General features: G+C 42.5%; 1 protein-coding gene across 1 annotated transcript; it reads left to right on the plus strand.

Annotated features, from left to right (window-relative positions):
* Positions 1-874: 874 nt before the first annotated feature.
* LOC135546017 (protein farnesyltransferase/geranylgeranyltransferase type-1 subunit alpha-like) lies at positions 875-14,097 on the plus strand. The gene is made up of 9 exons (XM_064974074.1): positions 875-1,083; positions 1,437-1,522; positions 3,205-3,319; positions 3,458-3,562; positions 3,839-3,965; positions 5,157-5,305; positions 5,689-5,751; positions 11,793-11,964; positions 13,440-14,097. Exons 1-9 carry the CDS (start codon positions 875-877, stop codon positions 13,605-13,607), a joined length of 1,194 nt encoding a protein of 397 aa, XP_064830146.1. The 3' UTR covers positions 13,608-14,097.
* The last annotated feature ends 8,429 nt before the right edge of the window (positions 14,098-22,526 follow it).

A 22,526-nucleotide genomic window follows, 5' to 3' on the forward strand; every position in this document is an offset into this window, starting at 1 on the left:
TTATAAGTGCCATTGCATTGAGCACAGCCATTACATTTGTAATTTCCACCCAGTAGGGGCGCAAATAGACGTTGCTCAGGAATATCTTGGGGTGGTAAATCAGAGTTAACCAATTGATCTCTGAGATTTCTGCCCCGCGAGAATACGACCAAGGGAAGGTCCGAAAACACATTACCAAGACTATCATCGGATTTTAGGATGTGCCAATGTTTGTGAACAATTCCCTTAATTTGTTCAGAGCACTTTGAATAACGGGTAGTTAGAACGCAAGAATGCGTCTTTTTGTGAGATTTACCTTGAAAAAGGTCATGTCTCGTTTTGTTTTGAATTTTCTCAATGGCAATATTAATCTGATCATTCTTGTAGCCCCTCTCCTTGAACTTTCTTTGGGTCTCAGCCATATTTCTGTCGAAATCGGACTGTTTTTTGCAAATTCTTTTGATTCCACAGAATTGTCTGTAAGGCAAACTGTTTTTCAAGGGAAGTGGGTGACAACTATCAGCCCTCAGCAAACTGTTACGATCAGTAGGTTTCCTGTAAAGATCAGTGTATACAACATTATCTTCACACAAGATCAGAAGATCAAGAAAACTGATTTGACGTGTATCAAATTGCATAGTAAATCTCAGATGCTCAGAACAGGAGTTAAGAAAAGCATGGAACGCCTGGAGCTGTTTAGCATCAGCCCTCCATAGAACAAAAATATCATCAATATATCGTTTCCAAATAATGATGTGAGGCAAGAAAACATTTTTGAGAGGATTGAAAAAAGACTGTTTCTCCATGTAACCCACATAGAAATTAGCATAGTTAGGAGCCATGGGGATCCCATAGCAGTCCCTTTAATCTGAATAAAGAAGTCACAAAACAGGAAATGACGTCCATGAGTGCAATAACACAGACGTCCGACCTTACAAATAAGGCAGCTCTTATTCCGCTTGCGACCGAAAGACCAGCTTATTACAGAATGTCAGGTATTGAAGAAACTTCAAATGTTTCCTCAGAATTTCAGGAGGAGAGGAGCGAGGAAGAGGTCGAAGAGGAGATTGGCTATGAAGACCCGTTCGGTTATGTGTTTTACAGGTAGGCTAAGCTAGCTAGTTAGGCTAGCGTTAAGTAGTGTAGCTAGCTGAACCAGTATCTAGACGAGTCCGTGAAGTCAAAGATTCTTCTCTGTGTAGCAATACGTCAACTCCCCCCACTTCACTAGCCAGTGTGAGTTCGCTAATTTAACGTTAGCTATTGCTCGCCTTGATCTATACTTGATAGTACGTTTACAATTAGCTAGGTATTCTTGTTTTCTATCTTTGTTTTCATTATTTAAAATTGATAACTGAAATTCACGTCAATTGAGGTAGGCGCATTGGAGGAGACTGAACAGTTGTCCCATTCGCTAATGTCTATCTTCACCTTCCCTCTCTCGCCCTCATGTACAGAGACAGGAAAGAATGGGCTGATTTAGAGCCTGTTCCTCAAGATGATGGTCCCAATCCTGTTGTGAAGATTGCCTACTCTGACAAGTGTAAGAAATTAAACTTGGCATATAATTTAAAACCAGCCATCCATATTATTTTATGTTGTCAATGTCATGCATTTAGCCTACCAAATACAGTTGAATTTGGAAGTTTATATACACCTTAGCCAAATACATTTAAACGAAGTTTTAAACAATTCCATTTAATCGTAGTAAAAATTCCCTGTCTTAGGTCAGTTAGGATCACCACTTTATTTTAAGAATGTCAAATGTCAGAATAATAGTAGAGATTTATTTAAGCTTTTATTTCTTTCATCACATTCCCAGTGGAACATAAGTTTACATACACCCAATTAGTATTTGGTAGCATTGCCTTTAAATTGTTTAACTTGGGTCAAACATTTTGGGTAGTCTTCCACAAGCTTCCCACAATAAGTTGGGTGAATTTTGGCCCATTCCTCCTGGCAGAGCTGGTGTAACTGAGTCAGGTTTGTAAGGCCTGCTTGCTCACACATGTTATTTCAGTTCTGCCCACAAATGTTCTGTAGGGTTGAGGTCAGGGCTTTGTGATGGCCACTCCAATACCTTGACTTTGTTGTCCTTAAGCCATTTTACCACAACTTTGCAAGTATGCTTGGGGTTATTGTCCATTTGGAAGACCCATTTGCGATCAAACTTTTACTTCCTGACTGATGTCTTGAGATGTTGCTTCAATATTATGCACATGTTTTCCCCTCTTGATGCCATCCATTTTGTGAAGTGCACCAGTCCCTCCTGCAGCAAAGCACCCCCACAGGATGATGCTGCCACCCCTGTGCTTCAAGGTTGGGATGGTGTTCTTTTTCCTCCAAACATAACAATGGTCATTATGGCCAAACAGTTCTATTTTTGTTTCATCAGACCAGAGGACATTTCTCCCAAAAGTATGATCTTTGTCCCCGTGTGCAGTTGCAAACCGTAGTCTGGCTTTTTTATTGTGGTTTTGGAGCCGTGGCTTCTTCCTTGCTGAGCGGTCTTTCAGGTAATGTCGATATAGGACTCGTTTTTACTGTGGATATAGATACTTTTGTACCCGTTTCCTCCAGGATCTTCACAAGGTCCTTTGCTGTTGTTCTGGGATTGATTTGCACTTATTGCACCAAAGTACGTTCATCTCTAGGAGACAGAACACCGCTCCTTCCTGAGTGGTATGACGGATGTGTGGTCCCATGGCCCATTTGGTCCCATTTATACTTATGTGCTATTGTTTGTACAAATGAACGCGGTACCTTCAGGCGTTTGGACATTGCTCCCAATGGTGAACCAGACTTGCGGAGGTCTCAATTTGTTTTCTGAGGTCTTGGCTGACTTTAAAGGTAGGCCTTGAAATCCATCCACAGGTACACATCCAATTGACTCAAATGATGTCAATTAGCCTATCAGAAGCTTCTAAAGCCATGACACAATTTTCTGGAATTTTTCAAGCTGTTTAACGGCATAGTCAATTTAGTGTATGTAAATTCTGACCCACGAATTGTGATACAGTGAAATAATCTGTCCGAACAATTGTTGGAAAAATGACTTGTGCAATTTGTAAAAAAAAATGTGGAGCGTTTGAAACACTTAGGTTGGAGTCATTAACTTCATGTGATCTTCAACTGTATCTCTGAAGTCACTTTAAATTATTTCACTTTGCATCAGAAACTTTACATTTCACACGTAACCAAACATGTTACATTTGTCTCCAATAGTCACAGATGTGTATGACTATTTCCGAGCGTTACTGAAGAATGATGAAAAAAGTGACCGGGCACTCTTGCTGACAGCTGAAGCCATTGAGCTGAATGCTGCAAATTACACTGTATGGTAAGCAGGTGTTATTATGATTTATGAACAGAAAAGGGGAAAACTAATTATTTTTTGTATTTTCCCTTTTGAAAATGAAATGTGCAAGATCATACAGAAAGGGTGAACTCTTCCTCTCTCCATTTTGTGTATGTGAAGGCACTACCGGCGAGTGTTACTGCAGGCCCTGGAGAAGGACCTAAGAGAGGAGATGAGGTACATCACAGCCATCATCGAGGACCAGCCCAAAAACTACCAAGTCTGGTGAGCTTTGCCAATCCAGTGTCACGACCATAGTTGATTTTCGATGAAGCAGACTAAACTCTATGGGCCTTTAAGAATCTAATTTATGCCAAATATTGTGTCCTATACTGTTAAAGAAATTAACAAATGTGACTGGATGACAACATCAGGCTGTTTGTTTCCAACATTGGGTTGTGAGCTTAAAGACACATTTCTGTTCTCTGCAAGTTGGACAATAAAGTTCTTATTTTTCTTCTTCGGTTCTGCAAAGACTTAATCGTCTGCTCCATATCCTAGGCACCATAGACGAATGGTGGTGGAGTGGCTGAACGACCCCTCAGAGGAACTGGAGTTCATTGCAGAGATCTTAAGTCAGGACGCTAAGAACTACCATGCCTGGCAGCACAGACAGTGGGTCATCAAGGTATGAGCCTCAACAACCAGGCTTCTTTTGTAACCGATGGTGAATTGTTAGCTAGTTATCTGTGTGTGTGCTAGTAGCGGCCATCGTGCAAGTGACATCTCCTGCCCTGAGACTTAAAATCGTTGTCCTGGACCAAGCTGAACCTTTGCTTACACCTTGGCTTTTCTGGGTCAATGGTATTAACGGTGCTTCTTGAGCAAGAAGTGTTGTTCTGCAGAGTGTCTCTGGTTAAGCCCAGTTTGGGTTAGGAACTATAGCGGCTCTGTTACACATTCACAATCAAAATCACATGCCTTCTAATGAGGCAGAGTGTATATTGGGCTCCTGAGTGGTGGAACGGTCTAAGGCACTGCATCTCAGTGCTAGAGGCATCCCTACAGACACCCTGGTTCGAATCCAGGCTGTAACACAATTGGTTGTGATTGAGAGTCCCAATAGGTTAATGCACAATTGGCCCAGCGCTGTCCGGGTTTGTCCGGTGTAGGCTGTCATTGTAAATAAGAATTTGTTCTTAATTAACCTCTACAGTATCGATGTCCCTATACCGGAACGGTTGAGCTGATGTGCACTAATGTGATTAGCGTGATGTTGTAAGTAACTGCAAACTTTCCAGGACATAGACATGTCTTATGTGGGCAGAAAGCTTAACTTATAATTAATCTAACTACACTGTCCAATTTACAGTAGCTATTACAGTGAAATAAATACCAAGCTATTGTTTGAGGAGAGTGCACAAAAACGTTTATCACGGCAACTGGTTACATGAAACCAAACGACGTTGATTTATAATTTATTTTTTCAGGTCTGTGTAAATGAAGTCCCATTTGAATTCTGCCACCAAACAGACTCTCTAGCTCTCTGAAATGGGCTGCATTTATTATATCACTGTGCAGTTTTATTTTAATACATTTGTGTGATTGAATCGATGTATTGTCTTGGAAAGTATCTAGTAGCGGATGGATCAAAAATATTTCAGAATGAATGGTGATATCTGAACAAGAAAATCCTTTGTGCGGTAAATATTAATCACAAATCTGAATGGACACATGCCATTGGAATACACAATAGCAAGGACAATGGTGTGTTTGTCTGTCAGTACTAAATAAGTGTACTCCAGAAGTACAAGCTGTGGGACAGTGTGTCTGTACTAAGTTAATTTGTGTGTCAGTACTAAAGTGTCATATTTTCTAGGAGTACAAGCTCTGGGACAGTGAGCTGGAGTATGTGGAGCAGTTATTGGAGGAAGATGTGAGGAACAACTCGGCATGGAACCAGCGGCACTACATCATCTCCCACACGACAGGCTACTCAGACCCAGCCATACTCAACAGAGAAGTGCAGTACGTACCTGCTCTCCTTACAAGCCGTATCTCATGTCAGCCCCACAAACTGCCCCAGAAAATGAAAATGGGAAAGGCTTGGTCCAGAAACAACCTCCTAGCTGCTGCCCACTTGGCACTTCATCCTTTCAAGCCCCCACCCACTCCATATATCTAAAAGGATGAGATGGGTATGAGCAGCATGATTGTAACTCCACCTTGCCCTCTGATAGGCTTGGTAGGTTTAATGCCGGTTAAACTCCTATCAAACCCTTTTGGATCTCCGTGGGTAAGGGATTGTTTTTGAGAATGCGGTAGGGTCTTGTTTCTGGATTGGGCACAGTTTTCCAGTGTGCTATATCAAACAAATGTGATAAATGTGTTCTCCTTTTGTCTTTTTTAAGGTACAGTCTCAAACAGATTAAGAAGGCTCCCCACAACGAAAGTGTGTGGAACTATTTAAAAGGGTAAGCGTCATAGGATTCATTCAGTAGGGAATTAAATCCTACAGAGTCTACAACATTATGGGTAATAACACATTTGCAGTTTCTATCCTCCACCAGCAGATGTCAGAAGTCACCAAAAAAGTGTTGAGAGCCGCACAAGAAATGTGCGCCTTTTCAAGCCAATAGTGGCAATATATTATATTCAGCACCACGGATAGCAGTCAGATCAAATTACCATGAAATCTGACGTTCAGGTTCACAGAGCAGTGAACACAGAGCGGCTGTCTGATTCTCTACGCCTTCACCAATCTCGTGAACATACAGTAAATATGCTACAGGAGTGATGTTACTTTTTGATTTGGAAAAACAGTCTGGACAACACCCTTTCATTCTCTGCAAATCTCAAAGCAAGGACCGGCTCCTGCAGGTTCATGCTCTACACAACATCTGTAGAGTATGACCCTACTTCACACAGGAAGTGGCGCAGGTCCTAATCCAGGCACTTGTCATCTCCCGTCTGGACTATTGCAACTGGCTGTTGGCTGGGCTCCCCGCTCATGCGATCAAACCCCTGCAATTTCTCCAGAACACCACAGCCTAGTGTTCAACCTTCCCAAGTTCTCCCATGTCACCCTCGCTCCTCCGCACACTCCAATGGCTTCCAGTTGACGCTCGCATCCACTACAACGTCATGGTACTTGCCTATGGAGCAGCAAGAGGAACTGCCCCTTCCAACCTTCAGGCTATGCTCAAAACCTACACCCCAACCTGTGCAATAGGGATGATTTATTTTCTCCAAAATCTGGTCCATGTTTCAATACCGGGAATAATTAATATTTATCACGAGAATCCCGGGAAATATCCCAAAAAATCGGAAGTGCCCTTTTAAAGTGTTTAAAACCAAGATATGGCCACTATGCCAGGGTTCTCCCCAAATAGATGGGCGCGGCACCACCTTGTTGGCTTGGCTGCGGCACTATGTGAAGATTTCATAGCAAATTAAACTGATATTTAGTAATGATAGAGTAACGGTTTGATCAGGAATGATGTGAATTGCCAAACAGACGGTTCACAAATTCCGAGCGTTATCATGTTCCTCATTTCAAGACATTTCAGCAGTAAGCCATCTCGACACAGAGCGCACCCAGAGTATAGCGTTGTCGAATCATACATATTTTAACGGCAGTCAAACAAAAGTCAAATGTCCAAAGTTTCTAAGCTTGATAGATAACCTCGTTCAAAGAATGACAGAATATCTCCTATATTTTGGCCAAATCGAGATGTTTATACAGATAGCAGATCAGTTCTTGAATAACGGTCAGATGAAGAATGGAAGTAGTTTTAAATATCAAGGTATCTTAACTGGGACTAACTCTGTTGAGAAATAAATATCAATATCTACGCTCGTATCGTATGTGGATCACATGTTCTCTACCGAAGCGCTCATGTGAGCAGCAAGTACGAGAAGTTAGAGAAATGTTAGACCTCTATTTTGACATGCATAGGCGAGAGATGTGCTTTGATAATGTAACCTATGGATTACAGAAGAAAATTAGGAATTGTCAAGCAAGACAAGAGTCAGGATTTTGGGTTTCAGTGGGATTGGAACTGGATAGGAAAATAGCCTAGGCTCTAGGACAGGAGAAGATAACAATTCAGTGGCATGACAGAAAATTGTCTGTGACCGAGATGCCTATATAGTGAATTGTGCATAGGCCTATCAGAGGCACACGCTATTTTATAGGCTGCCCATTTTCCCAAAAAATCTGAAACCCTACTTCTTCAAAGTGTATTTTAAATAATCCCACTGCACCCCCTCCAAAAAAAGATTTAAGTGAAGACTTGTCTCCCCCCACCAACCCGCTAGCACTGACTTTGCTGATAGCTACTTTATTGAGGAAAAAAATGCTGCAGTGATTAATTGAAAATCCCATAACAAGCCCCACAAGAAATTCTATAATGAAACACAGGTGCATGTATTGTAATGCAAACGGGTTGATTGTAATCAACATGTATTATACTGCTTTAACTAAAGTGTTTAAAAACAGAATAAAATAAAAGTAAGATGAGGTTTTAACACGTATTGTCCTGTATATTGTAACGTTGCCCATCTCAAATAAGGGCTGTTTCAGTGAAGTATTACTGCCGACATGAGTCATGACCACAGTAAAATTCCACGACTTGCTAACTAACATCAGGTCGCTAATGGCCTGGTTCCCCGCGCTCTATTGTCCCTCTAACCACTCTGACATCATCAATGCAATCGCAAATCACATCAAACACTTGTCATCAAAACAGTAGTAAGCCTATAATACTTAAAAATAAAATAAAAACTCATTGTGATGATCAATTTGAAGAAAGTTGAAACAGTGTAAAACATGGTTGTTGTTGTGGATGTTGTTTCAAAGCCTAACATAACGAAATGGACAGTGCTTTCTAAGGTGACGATTAATTCAGAACACCCATATACATATTCGAGCTTATGTATAGGCAAATGAGCCCAGGCTAAATGAAAAACCTGGATTCAAATTATGATTGTGCTTTTATACAATACACAGCCGACTGCATTATTATGCATGGTAGAAAACATCAAGCAAAATGGATTTAAGATGTCTTTGGGCCATACTTGGTCAAGCCCAGGTATTCCCAAACTGGGTTACGCTCAATGCTGTCGGGATTACGGAAAATAAAAACACGCTTCAAACCGTCCAATTTTATTTTCCGACGGGGCTATACATTTGGGTGAGGTTTTTTCCTCGCCTGGGTAGCCTTGTTTCACTGCCAAAAATAAAATGAAGCCATCTAGTGTTCAGCTAAATAACAACACAATGTCAAATACAGGTAGCCGAGTCAAATAATTAACATCCAATCACATTAACCGTTCTCTCGCGGGAATTCCACTAACGGTCCCATATGTAGCCAAACGTAGCTTCTACTCATAACGTTTGCTCGAAAATGGATTAATGGTTAAAAACAGTAAGGCCTGCATCCATAGAGGCACATACCAGCTCTACTGGTAGTACTGCTACTACCAGCAGTACTACACCTGTCGACAACACACGTTCTGCTTCCACATGCACATCCAATGCTAGCCTCCGTAATTCTACGTTTGTTGTTAGCCCAGCTAGCATGGACACTGACAGTTGTGAATCTGATGCAGCCGAAGAGCTACTGCCCCCTTACCCGGGAAAGCACTGAACAACAGACAGGGATGTTGAATCATCGAAGAGGCGCAAATATGATGAGAACTGCATTGATTTGGGGTTCACTTTTATATTGGGAGTATTGCCTTGCCTCAGGTACAGTACTTTTGCACATAACACACGGTCTCAAAACTCGATGAAACCTTCACTCATGTGCAAGACATTTAGAAACAAATCATGCCCATTTGGAGAGAAATCCATGGGAGTTTTTTGAGCGAAAATTAAGACGAATTTCGAGTAGTACGACTTATAAAAGCAACAGAGACCATTTTTAATAAGAAGGGGCAAGAAGCGTCTTATATGGTGAGCTACCTTGGCTAGGACAGGCAAGCCCCATACTTTTGTGGGGGACTTAATTATTCCTGCTGCCACGGATATGGCTGGGACAACATTGGGGGGGAAAGGCCCAAAAAACTATACAGACAATGCCTTCATCAAACAACACTGTTTCACGAAGCATCAGTGACATGGCAGGAGATGTTTTGAAACAATTACTGCTTGCATACAAGCCAGTGAATTCTATGCCTTACAGCTGGATGAGTCAACAGACGTGGCGGGCCTGGCACAGCTCCTGGTATGTCTGTTAAATTTATGGTGCCAAGGGAATGCATGACCGCTTGAAAGATGTTTTGGATACTACAGTGAAAATGGTTAACTTTGTTAAAGCAAGGCCCCTGAACTTGTGTATTTTCTGCACTATGCAACGATATTGTGCGCTTGTTAAAAGGGGGAAAGTATTGACACTTTTTTTTTTTACATTGAGAGACAAGCTTAAAGTTCTCTTTACTGACCACAATTTTCACTTGTCTGACCATCTGCATGATGACGAGTTTCTCACACGACTGGCCTATCTGGGTGATGTTTTTTCTCATCTGAATGATCTGAATCTAGGAATCTTACAGGGACTCTGCAACTATATTCAATGTGCGAGACAAAATTGAGGCTATGAATCTTACAGGGACTCTGCAACTATATTCAATGTGCGGGACAAAATTGAGGCTATGATTTAAGAAGTTGGAGCTCTTCTCTGTCTACATTAACAAGGACCTTCCTCCAGTCCACTTACTGATATCTGAACAAGAGTCATTGAAATTGCAACAAGCGGTTCTGTATTTTTTTAAATCATAAACCACTGCCAGATTTCTGGATTGGACTGCGCTCAGAGTATCCTTTGGAAACTTTGGAAAATGATTTTTAACACACTCCAATACAATCCAACATTGCAGAGTTGTGTGCATCCTTTCAAGCCCACCCTTCTCATTAACCTGTGGGGAGTTATTCACCATTATAGATGAACAAATAAGGTTCTAAATGTAAGATGGTTACGTAAAGAGAAAAGTAACTGATTATTATTATTTGTGCCCAGGTCCTATAAGAGCTCTTTGTCACTTCCCACAAGCCGGGTTGTGACAAACTCACACACATTCTTATGTTTAATACATGTATTGTATAGTGTGTGTGTGTGGCAGGCTTACAAGGATGGCAAAAAAACAAACATTTGAGAGTGCGCTGACCCTGGTGCTAGATGGGGGGTACGCAGCTGGAGGTTCAATGTTTGAATGGGTAAGGGACTATAAAAAGTTTGGGAACCACTGGTCGAGCCTATACTCTAAAATTAAACAAATTCAAGTAATGCCTTTGAACTGTATTATGCATAGTGGACTTCAGCTCCAAAATGTATATCCATGAGTCTGGGAGAGAACGTAAAGCCCTAGGAGATGCTGTTGGTTCACTGATTGTGGAGGGCAGCTGACAGTTAGCCTACAATTAGTGAATTTGATTTTGAATAGCCTAGTAATAGGGCATTTAAAAAAAATGTTTTAAGTTAATTGGGTGACATTTACCTTTAGATATACAGAATATCTCACCAAGTGTTTCCATCTCCTTGATTCCTTTCTCGAACGCACCGACTGGCTGTCAACTGTTTAGTGAAATATGTTTAGTTGCGAAAAAAATGCTACTGTTGATGTTACCGAACAGATGATGCTTGGTTTCCAAAATGTAAGCAATAGGTAGGTGCAGGAACAAGTTTAGAGAGCCCATAGCATACAGAGTTTGGGCTGAATATCACCCGTCTGACAGCGAGACAATGCACCTCGAGCCGTGGTTGATGCAGTGGCGTAAATTAAGTGTGCTTATATTTATTTCTAAAGCACATGCATGCTCCGCTATAACACCGAAGTAGTCTACAAAACGGTCCCGCGGGAAAGCGCACGGCCTCCCTTCGCTATTTGAGTGCGTACAAATTACATGCATTTCCTCTGTCCCTGCCCATTTCATAACGGCCCATTTCTAAAAATAAAATGTTTTTATTTATTTGTATGTTTACGTATTAGTAAAGACAAGATTAAATTGAGAGTAGTCTGATGGCGGTTGAAAATATGATCACTTGATGAGAGAAGAGCTGTGTGGCCTGAGGCAAGGAATGGAGCGCACACTTTTGCTACTTTCTCAAATCATCAATAGCCTACAGTCATACCATTCAGCCCATATGTTTTGATTTCTAAAGTTTGTCACTCTCAACTAATGTTGTCAAAACTCTAAATATAGCATATAGGACTTGTTTCAAATAATCACTTTTATGCGCAACACAGCCACTTCATATGCAGACTTGCTCTATAAGGGGAGAAATAAACGTTCTATTTTATTCAGCTAAGTTACAATCTATTCTTCTTACTATAACAAAATGGCACTGCACTTAAGCATTTATTGTCAGCTAAATTAACATGTCTACAACCTATGGCATGGAGCATAGCCAGATAACATAGGTCTACTGTAGGGAGGCGCAAGGGGAGGTTGAAGAGCCACATGTGGCTTGACCACCTGGTTCACACTCTCCCCCCTTTCCCCCACCCCCAGGATTCTACAGGACCTGGGCCTGTCATCCCACCTGGGTCTCCTGGAGCAGATTCTGGAGCTTAAGGAGACCCACTGCTCGCCCTACTTGTTGGGCTTCCTGGTGGACATCTACGAGGACTTCCTGGAGAACACCTTGGAACACCACGAGGAAGTCCTCAGTAAGGCTCTAGAGGTGAGCAGCACTAGGACCTATCTGGGCTAGTTTAGCACATTGTCCTACTAGACTTAAAGGGATAATTCAGCATGGGGACCTATCTGATTTTAAAAGAAGAGTTCAACATGGGGACTTCTCCCACTTCAAAGGATAGTTCAGTACATGGACCAAATGTATGGGAAAATGGGCACTATCTTATTTGGTATTACTCTAGATTTGGGATTATACTGCTTTAAACTAATTTAGAAACATATGGTGGCAGAAGTGGGATTGTGCACTCAGCTGAAAGTCTTTAGACTATGAAAGTCTCAGCAGAAAGTCATTTCCTGGAGGATGCGAAGTGAGTGCACTATTTATTTTATTTTAGCCCACCAGTAACACGCTTGATTAAACTAAACACCAAGCTTTGATGAGTTGAAAGAAATGTTCTAGCGCTCGGCACAAACAGAAATGTGCACATTTCATCTTGGGGATCCCCTCAGGAATGCACTGGGAAACTGGTGTAGATGCTGAAGAACTTGGCAACAATGTGCAGAGAATGGAAATTGTGCCTTCTACCATAGCCGAGACGTCTCTTTCCTTTGTTTACCTCGAGTGTAAAACATTGACTGAGAGTCAATCAGTGTAGAGCAGCCCTCGCACAAAGAGTTCAAGGCTGAGGAACAAGGAAAATCAGTCGGAATTATTCAACAAGTCGGATTTGAAAACGCTTTATCCTATCGCGCCGGATCTCTTGCATGTTATTCCAAGTCTCCAATGACAATCTCCCTGGCAGTGTGAGTGACAGATTGTATGTTGCCTCTATTTTCGGAAACTAAATGCTAGGCTGTCTGTCGGAGTTAATTAGGTTTCTTGGGAAGTGTTTTATTTTAAAAAATTGCTGCTGTTGAACTGTAAAAAAAATAATAACACAATTAAAACGTGTCTATGCTTATAATCATCAACATGGGCGTTGTCTGTCAGAAAAGGCACTACAGGAGCTCTGATGCATATTTGAGTCTCCACTACTCAGAAATGCATGCAGCAGGAAGGGATTTCATTCAATTGGTTGTTGAAAATGAGATTCTCTTAGTTTTCCTCTTTATTTACTTAGAAAATTGTTTCGCAACGCTAGTGCTTCAGTGAGAAGTGTACAAGGTATGTTGAGAAGCCACGAGCCAACTACTTCAATACCAGTACTTCTACCATGGCTATGTTAGCTGTAGAAATGGATCATTTGATTTGCACATAAGCGAACAAGCAAGTGTTAGCAAATCAGCCCAAAGTTCCAAACCCTTGGGTTGCAAGACTATGCAAAAATAAACATTTTGATTTGGCTTTTTACATTTTTGATTTCTATTAAAGTGAACGTTATCTGGTTTCACCCCACACAATATCAATTATTCCATTAATATTTCTGCTCTGTTTAAATAGATCTCTTGTCCATCTCTCGTCCTTTGCACCTGCAACCCTTTAATCCTGCTATATCCATAACCCTCTCTCTCTCTCCCCAGGTCTGTGAGCTCCTGGCCCGTGAGAAGGACACCATCCGGAGGGAGTACTGGAGCTACGTGGGCCGCTCCCTGCAGACTAAATACGGCTCCAGTGACTCCTCTACCACCACCAGCGCCCCAGGATCAGCCTCAGGCTCCGTTCACCAGGAGACACCCTGCAGTAGCTGAGGGAAGACATAGAACTCAATGGGAGTCAAGGGAGCAACCGCTTTTAACCAGCCCAAGTTTGTTTGGCAATAGCATTACCACATAAAAGGAGATAAGTAACAAAATAAACACTTGTAACTTACTGTAAAAGAGGTAACTCACTCCAGATAAGTGTTATGAGATTGGGTTGGATCATCCCTGGATTTCCAAATATGGACAGCTGCTGTCATTGTCATACATTGAAGTTCATAGCCATAGTTGAGCTAGTTTGGATGTTGATTACGTGAGTGTTTGATAACGAGGCATTACTGTGAAATTAGGCTCATTTTGGATTTGTTCTGCTACGCCGTACACAGGAACACTGTAGCTTAGAAGCCGTTAAGCCATTAACAAATCTCTGTGTAGATTCATATTGATGACGTTGCCAAAACACTGTATAACCAGACTCGGCATTGCTGTAGGCTACAGTCTTTTGTACGCTAGAACTAATTATGATTATTCTAAACTGGAAGTTTTGCCCTTGTCTTTTTTTTTCTCTCTCGATTCCAACACACGTGCCTCATTCTAACATACCTACTTTTCAGTCATTTTCATTCACTCTACTTGGCATAATGGGCCTGTGGTTTGACTTCAGCCAGTAATCGTCTCATCTGGATTCGCTCCCACTAACGAGCGAGATGAATAAAACACATCCACTCATTGAACAACCATTTCACCATATTAGCAGTTAGCCACTGAGGTAAAATACATTAACCAGGGATTGTTTTTGGTCATTTGGAAATTACACATTGGAAGCATGACTCAATCGTAACGTCTTCCCCAAATGAAATTGGCCCCGTGTTGCGAAACACAATTATTGTTTTTTTTTACTTTGCTTCGACTAATTTATAGCTGATAGATTTGGAGGGGGAAAAGCGTATCATCTTAAATCACTGGGCTAAAAGAGTCAAATCACAATTAAATGGAGCAGCATGAGGTTAGCTTCCAGGCTTTCTTGTTAATTGATTCTGGAGCCATTGCATCCATCTCTGCAGCTCCAGAGACCATAAAAGGACCGTTGGATCAAGTCATTGGATAGCTGAGAGTGGGAGTACCCTTCATGGGACTGTTTCACTGGGCCAGCTATGGAAAGTCCAGTCATCACAAGATATGAAGGGTTGACCTTTTTGAAATGGATAACTGCATATGGTTCCATAACAATGTATGGCTTTTACACTGCTGTAAGTGCAACATGTATTTCAATGTAGACATTTTTAAACAGACTGAAAGAAAAAAACATTCAGTCAGGAGCTTTGTGAAATCATGAAGACTTAGGATACATACGACAAGTCTTACAGTACAATGCATTATAACCATATCATAATGAATTTTACCTGTTGGATTTAATCAAAATGTTACCCACATCAGTTGTGCTGATTCTCTGTAATTCCTCCCAGTCGCATCAGTATTAAGGAGCATAAATAATTGGGCAGAATGTAATCAGATCTCATAAATGCCGGACTGTCTAGGGAGTCAGCCAGACAACCTAGTGTCCATTAGCACACGCCACGCTGATTAGCAAGATTATAGGCATATTATCTATATTGACAAGACAGCTGAGTGAATGCTCTAACAATGTAAATAAATGTCATCAATGATTGAAGGCAGGTGAGATCAGGTGTGACCATTCTAGCCAATGAGAGATTAGATTTATATTTTTTATTTCACCTTTACTTAACCAGGTAGGCAAGTTGAGAACAAGTTCTCATTTACAATTGCGACCTGGCCAAGATAAAGCAAAGCAGTTCAACACATAGTTACACATGGAGTAAAACAAACATACAGTCAATAATACAGTAGAAAAATAAGTCTATATACAATGTGAGCAAGTGAGGTTAGGGCAAAAAAAAGGCCATGGCGGTAAAGTAAATACAATATAGCAAGTAAAACACTGGAATGGTTGATTTGCAGTGGAAGAATGTGCAAAGTAAAGATAAATAATGGGGTGCAAAGGAGCAAAATAAATACAGAAGGGGGAGAGGTAGTTGTTTGGGCTAAATTATAGGTGGGCTATGTACAGGTACAGTAATCTGTGAGCTGCTCTGACAGCTCGTGCTTAAAGCTAGTGAGGGAGATAAGTGTTTCCAGTTTCAGAGATTTTTGTAGTTCGTTCCAGTCATTGGCAGCAGCGAACTGGAAGGAGAGGCGGCTAAAGGAAGAATTGGTTTTGGGGTTGACCAGAGATAAACCTGCTGGAGCGCGTACTACAGGTGCGTGCTGCTATGGTGACCAACAAACTGAGATAAGGGGGGACTTTACCTAGCAGGGTCTTGTAGATGACCTGGAGCCAGTGGGTTTGGCGACGAGTATGAAGCGAGGGCCAGCCAACGAGAGCGTACAGGTTGCTGTGGTGGGTAATATATGGGGCTTTGGTGACAGAACGGATTGCACTGTGATAGACTGCATCCAATTTATTGAGTAGGGTATTGGTGGCTATTTTGTAAATGACATCCCCGAAGTCGAGGATTGGTAGGATGGTCAGTTTTACAAGGGAATGTTTGGCAGCATAAGTGAAGGATGCTTTGTTTTGCGAAATAGGAAGCCAATTCTAGATTTAACTTTGGATTGGATATGTTTGATGTGAGTCTGAAAGGAGAGTACAGTCTTACCAGACACGTAGGTATTTGTAGTTGTCCACGTATTCTAAGTCAGAGCCGTCTAGAATAGTGATTTTGGACAGGCGGGCAGGTGCAGGCAGCGATCGTTTGAAGAGCATGCATTTAGTTTTACTTGTATTTAAGCGTAATTGGAGGCCACGGAAGGAGAGTTGTATTGCATTGAAGCTCGCCTGGAGGGTTGTTAGCACAGTGTCCAAAGAAGGGTCAGAAGTATACAGAATGGTGTCGTCTGCGTAGAGGTGGATCAAAGACCCACCAGCAGCAAGAGCGACATCATTGATGTATACAGAGAAGAGAGTCGGTCCAAGAATTGAACCCTGTGGCACCCCCATAGAGACTGCCAGAGGCCCGGACAACAGACCCTCCGATTTGACACACTGATCTCTATCAGAGAAATAGTTTGTGAACCAGGCGAGGCAATCATTTGAGAAACCAAGGCTGTCGAGTCTGCCGATGAGGATGCGGTGATTGACAGAGTCGAAAGCCTTGGCCAGGTCAATGAATACGGCTGCACAGTATCGTTTCTTATCGATGGCGGTTAAGATATCGTTTAGGACCTTGAGCATGGCTGAGGTGCACTCATGACCAGCTCTAAAACCAGATTGCATAGCGTAGAGGGTATGGTGGGATTCGAATGGTCGGTAATCTGTTTGTTGACTCGGCTTTCGAAGACCTTAGAAAGGCAGGGTAGGATAGATATAGGTCTGTAGCAGTTTGGGTCAAGAGTGTCCCCCCCTTTGAAGAGGTGGATGACCGCAGCTGCTTTCCAATCTTTGGGAATCTCAGACGACACGAAAGAGAGGTTCAACAGGCTAGTAATAGGGGTGGCAACAATTTCGGCAGATCATTTTTAGGAAGAAAGGGTCCAGATTGTCTAGCCCGGTTGATTTGTAGGGGTCCAGATTTTGCAGCTCTGTCAGAACATCAGCTGACTGGATTTGGGAGAAGGAGAAATGGGGAAGGCTTGGGCGAGTTGCTGTGGGGGGTGCAGTGCTGTTGACCGTGGTAGGGGTAGCCAGGTGGAAAGCATGGCCAGCCGTAGAAAAATGCTTATTGAAATTCTCAATTATAGTGGATTTATCAGTGGTGACAGTGTTTCCTATCTTCAGTGCAGTGGGCAGCTGGGAGGAGGTGTTCTTATTCTCCATAGACTTTACAGTGTCCATTAACTTTTTTGAGTTAGTGTTGCAGGAAGCAAATTTCTGTTTGAAAAAGCTAGCCTTGGCTTTTCTAACTGCGTGTGTATATTGGTTTCTAGCTTCCCTGAAAAGCTGCATTTCACGGGGGCTGTTCGATTCGAATGCAGAACTCCATAGGATGTTTTTGTGTTGTTTAAGGGCAGTCAGGTCTGGGAAGAACCAAGGGCTATATCTGTTCCTGGTTCTAAATTTCTTGAATGGGGCATGCTTATTTTTAAAAAAATAACCAGGCATCCTCTACTGACGGGATGAGATCAATATCCTTCCAGGATACCCCAGCCAGGTCGATTGGAAAGGCCTGCTCGCTGAAGTGTTTCAGGGAGCATTTGACAGTGATGAGTGGAGGTCGTTTGACCACTGACCCATTACGGATGCAGGCAACGAGGCAGTGATCGCTGAGATCTTGGTTGAAAACAGCAGAAGTGTATTTAGAGGGCAAGTTGGTTAGGATGATATCTGAGCGTACCCATGTTTACGGCTTTGGGGTGGTACCTAGTAGGTTCATTGATCATTTGTGTGAGATTGAGGGCATCAAGCTTAGATTGTAGGATGGTTGGGGTGTTATGCATGTTCCAGTTTAGGTCGCCTAGCAGCACGAGCTCTGAAGATAGACTTGTTTTTAGAGAGGTGGATTTTTAAAAGTAGACGTTCAATTTGTGGGGGTACAGACCTGGATAGTAGGACAGAACTCTGCAGGCTATCTTTGCAGTAGATTGCAACACCGCCCCCTTTGGCCGTTCTATCTTGTCTGAAAATGTTCTAGTTAGGGGTGAAAATTTCAGAATTTTTGGTGGTCTTCCTAAGCCAGGATTCAGACACGGCTAGAACATCCGGGTTGGCAGAGTGTGCTAAAGCAGTGAATAAAACAAACTTAGGGAGGAGGCTTCTGATGTTAACATGCATGAAACCAAGGCTATTACGGTTACAGAAGTCACCTGGAGAATAGGAGTGGAGCTAGGAACTGCAGGGCCTGGATTCACTTCTACATCACAAGAGGAACAGTGGAGGAGTAGGATAAGGGGACGACTAAAAGCTATGAGAATTGGTCGTCTAGAACGTCCGGAACAGAGAGTAAAAGGAGGTTTCTGGGGGCGATGAAATGGCTTCAAGGTATAATGTACAGACAAAGGTATGGTAGGATGTGAATACAGTGGAGGTAAACCTAGGTATTGGGTGATGAGAGATTGTTTCTAGAAATATCATTGAAACCAGGTGATGTCATCGCATGTGTGGGTGTTGGAACAGAAAGGTTGGATAAGGTATAATGAGCAGGGCTAGAGGCTCTACAGTGAAATAAGCCAATAAACACTAACCAGATATGCGTGTGAAGAACAGGTGCAATATTCAATCTGTAAAGCTGCTTACAGATTCCACGATAGAAATGTAAAGGTAATTTCCGATTGAGCCGACAAATGCAGTATTTACTGTGAATGCAGTCTGCTAAAGCAGGAACATTGCTTCAAACTTCAATCAAACTGTAAAGGAGAAGTTCCACAATGCGGATTGAATAGAGCCTCGTTTCTCAAAGTTGTCGGGAATGCCACATGCATCCACATACAGCGAATTGCAAAAGTATTCACACCCCTTCTATATTTTTGTAATATACCAATTGGCACTGAAAAGGAGATGAATATGTGTGTATTTATATGGCTTTCCTTCATTGATCCCAAATATTCTGAACTGTTCTCTCCAAATATTCTAGTGAGTCTGTTGAGAAAATTAAAGTTACGCCAAATTTAAAGGGATGGCTTTTGATAAATGTCCTGAAAACCTGAATGAATGAAAACTCCACTGAAAAATCTGTTGGCCAGCAAGTGGCCAGTTTTCAGCAGATTTAATTACGTTTATTCAGCATGCGCAAGGGGACCATGCCGGCAAAGCCCGTTACGCACCTGCATAATGGCTGAATACCAACTACTGAGAAGAGTGTAAGAAAGGGATGTAGAAAAGGCTGAATAAGTCTGAATCGGTCCCTGTGTGAAACGAGATCGTTAAGTTTGTGTTTATTGCGAAGTGTCTCTGTGGTAGAGGACATTTGAACTGAGACACATGGAATTGTCCAAATACTCCAGGAACATTCTCTACTTCAACCATGACTCACTCTAATGTACTAACTTTCTACAGGGTAAACTGCGAGAGGTCAATTTGCAATGATATTAAACAGTCAGTCATACCCCAAGCTAAACAAAAATACTGCACACGTCTCAGGCCTGGCGCCTTGCAGTGATCGAAATGCATAACTGGGAATCCCAATTGTTCTCAGACATGGCTCTCTAAGACAATTTACAATGGACTAGCGACCCATTATTCTGTAAGACAGAGGATGAATGGAAAGTAATTTTCTGTTTAGCCCCTCCCATCTTTAAGCTAACACACACAGCCCCCTTCCTCCCTGCTACATGACCAAGTCTCCCACCCAAAGCGGTCCTGATAATCTCCATTGGTATAACAAGATGTCACAGGAGAGGTGGCAGCCCTGGCTATTAGCTCCATGTCGGTCTCCCATGTGTTCACGGAAGCCTAGGAGGGATTGGCTCGGGTGCTGACAACTCCATTACATGGGCCCTCTCCTCTATCTATCTCACTCCTTCACACTCACCGCCAGACACTCTGGGACTCACAGCAGGGCATCTTTATACCTCTCCCATCTCTCTTCTCTCCCTAATGGATACAGGTTGTAGGCTCTGGCATCTTGAACTCTCCGCCTTTCTCAATCTGTCTCTCTTTCTACCCCCCCCCCCTCCTTCTACCCTCTCTCTCACTCTGCTTCCCTTCCTCGATTCTGATGATCTGTTCCAGCATGAGAGCGGATAAAATGAGAAGGCATGTTGCACAGCCTCATCAGGACTGTGACTGCTCAGCATTCAGACTACTCTTAATATACCAGCGGGTTATTTTGCCTGCGGTTGAAGTTGCTTATAATTAGTCATGTTATGGCTAATTGATGGAGAATTTTGGTCCTATAGCCACTTTAAAATGATTTCATTAGAATATAAAATCGCCACCATGAGTAATCTTAGTTCTTACTCATCCCAAACAAGTCAACCCACAAACTGTTAATTTGTTTTTCTCCATTATGACAATGGTTCATCGTTCCGAAGTTGAACTATGTTGCAAGATAGGTACTTAGGGCTAGATTGTATCAGATCCGTGCTAGCCGACACCCACATCTAATTGAATCTAGGCCTTACCCCCAAAACCACAGCTGCTTTCACAATTCTTCTACTCTCTTTGTATGTTTGATTTTGATAGTTGCAGGACTCAATATGCAAAACTATTAACTGATAGCCAGTATTGTGGCAAGGCAAGGAGTTACCCCAAAGCCACCTTCATTTAAAGGTCTACCTGTCTAATTGACCTAATAGCTGGGAATAAGATTACGTTGACAGAGATGGTCACCTTGCTTCGCGTTCTTAGGAAACTGCAGTATTTTGTTTTTTTATGTATTATTTTTTACATTTTTACCCCAGGAAATCTTACGTCTTATTCCTTTCAACCCAGGAAGAACTATTGGATATAAGAACAACGTCAAGTTACCAACATTACAACCAGGAATACGACTTTCCCGAAGCAGATCCTCTCTTCAGACCACCACCCAGAACAATGGATCTAATCCCATCAGCTGACTGAAAACAACAGCGATGCAGAAGGAGCGGTCTTCTGGTAAGGCTACCTAAACGGGCACATCGCTCACTGCTCCCGAATATACTACTCGGTAGAGGAGATTTGAGCAAGGGTTGCCTTCCAGAGAGACATCAGAGACTAACATTCTCTGTTTCACGAAAACATGGCTCTCTCGGGATATGTTGCCGGAATCGGTCCAGCCACCGGGCTTGTTCATGCATTGCGTCGACAGAGAAACACCTCTCTGTGAAGAGGAAGGGTGGAGGTGTATGCTTTATGATTAACAAATCATGGTGCGATGATAACAACACGCAGGAACTCAAGTCCTTATGCTCACCCACCTAGAATTCCTTACAATCAAATGCCGGCCATTTTACCTACCAAGAGAATTCTTGTCAGTTATAGTCACAGCTGTGTACATCCCTCCCCTCAAGCGAACACCAAGACGGCCCTCAAGGAACTTCACTCGACTTTATGTAACCTGGAAACGATATACCCAGAGGCTGCATTTATAGTGACTGGGGATTTTAACAAAGCAAATTTGAGATCAAAGTTACCTAATTTTCTCGGCATATTGACTGCACGACACGTAGGGCTAATACTCTCGACCACTGCTACTCTAACTTCCGCGATGCATACAAAGCCCTCCCCCGCCCTCCCTTTGGAAAATCTAACCACGACACCATCTTGTTCGTGCCGGCTTATAGGCAGAAACTCAAACAGGATGTACCAGTAACGAGAAACATTCAATGCTGGACTGACCAACAGGAAGCCACGCTCCAAGATTGTTTTGATCACGCGGACTGGAATATGTTCCAATCAGCCTCAGAGAATGACATTGATCTGTACGCTGACTCGGTGAGTGTGTTTTATAAATATGCATTGGCGATGTCGTAACCACTAACTATTGAAATCTACCCTAACCAGAAACTGGATGGATGGCGGCATTTGTGAAAAACTCAAAGCGCAATCCACCGCATTTAACCATGGAAAGAGGTCTGACGATATGGCTGAATATAAATAGTGTAGTTATTCCCTCCGCAAGGCAATCAAACAAGCAAAATGCCTGCACAGGGACAAGGTGGAGTCGCAATTTAACGGCTCAGACACAAGACGTTTGTGGCAGGGTCTACAGGAAATCACGGACAAAAAAAACAAAAACAGCCAAGTCACGAATACCGAAGTCACACTTCCAGACAAACTAAACACCTTCTTTGACCGCTTCGAGGATAATACAGTGCCACCACCGCGGCTCGCTAACAAAGTCTGCACCCCCCCCTCTCTCTCCTTCTCAGTGGCTGACGTGAGTAAAACATTTAAACATGTTAACCCTAGCAAGGCTACTGGCCCAGACGGCATCCCTAGCCGCGTCCTCAGAGCATGCGCAGACCAGCTGGCTGGTGTGTTTACGGACATATTTAATCGCTCCCTATCCCAGTCCACAAGGGTGTGTGCTCAGC

This window comes from Oncorhynchus masou, chromosome 9, assembly GCF_036934945.1.
Source record: "Oncorhynchus masou masou isolate Uvic2021 chromosome 9, UVic_Omas_1.1, whole genome shotgun sequence".
In the NCBI taxonomy this organism is placed as follows: Eukaryota; Metazoa; Chordata; class Actinopteri; order Salmoniformes; family Salmonidae; genus Oncorhynchus; species Oncorhynchus masou.

What these genes read in the sequence shown, in the direction of transcription:
- LOC135546017 (XM_064974074.1), top strand. Translation starts at nt 875, where the DNA reads ATGACGTCCATGAGTGCAATAACACAGACGTCCGACCTTACAAATAAG. An exon ending in ACAGACAGTGGGTCATCAAG is followed by an intron (nt 3,966 to 5,156) that starts GTATGAGCCTCA and finishes CATATTTTCTAG; the next exon opens with GAGTACAAGCTCTGGGACAG. An exon ending in ATACTCAACAGAGAAGTGCA is followed by an intron (nt 5,306 to 5,688) that starts GTACGTACCTGC and finishes GTCTTTTTTAAG; the next exon opens with GTACAGTCTCAAACAGATTA.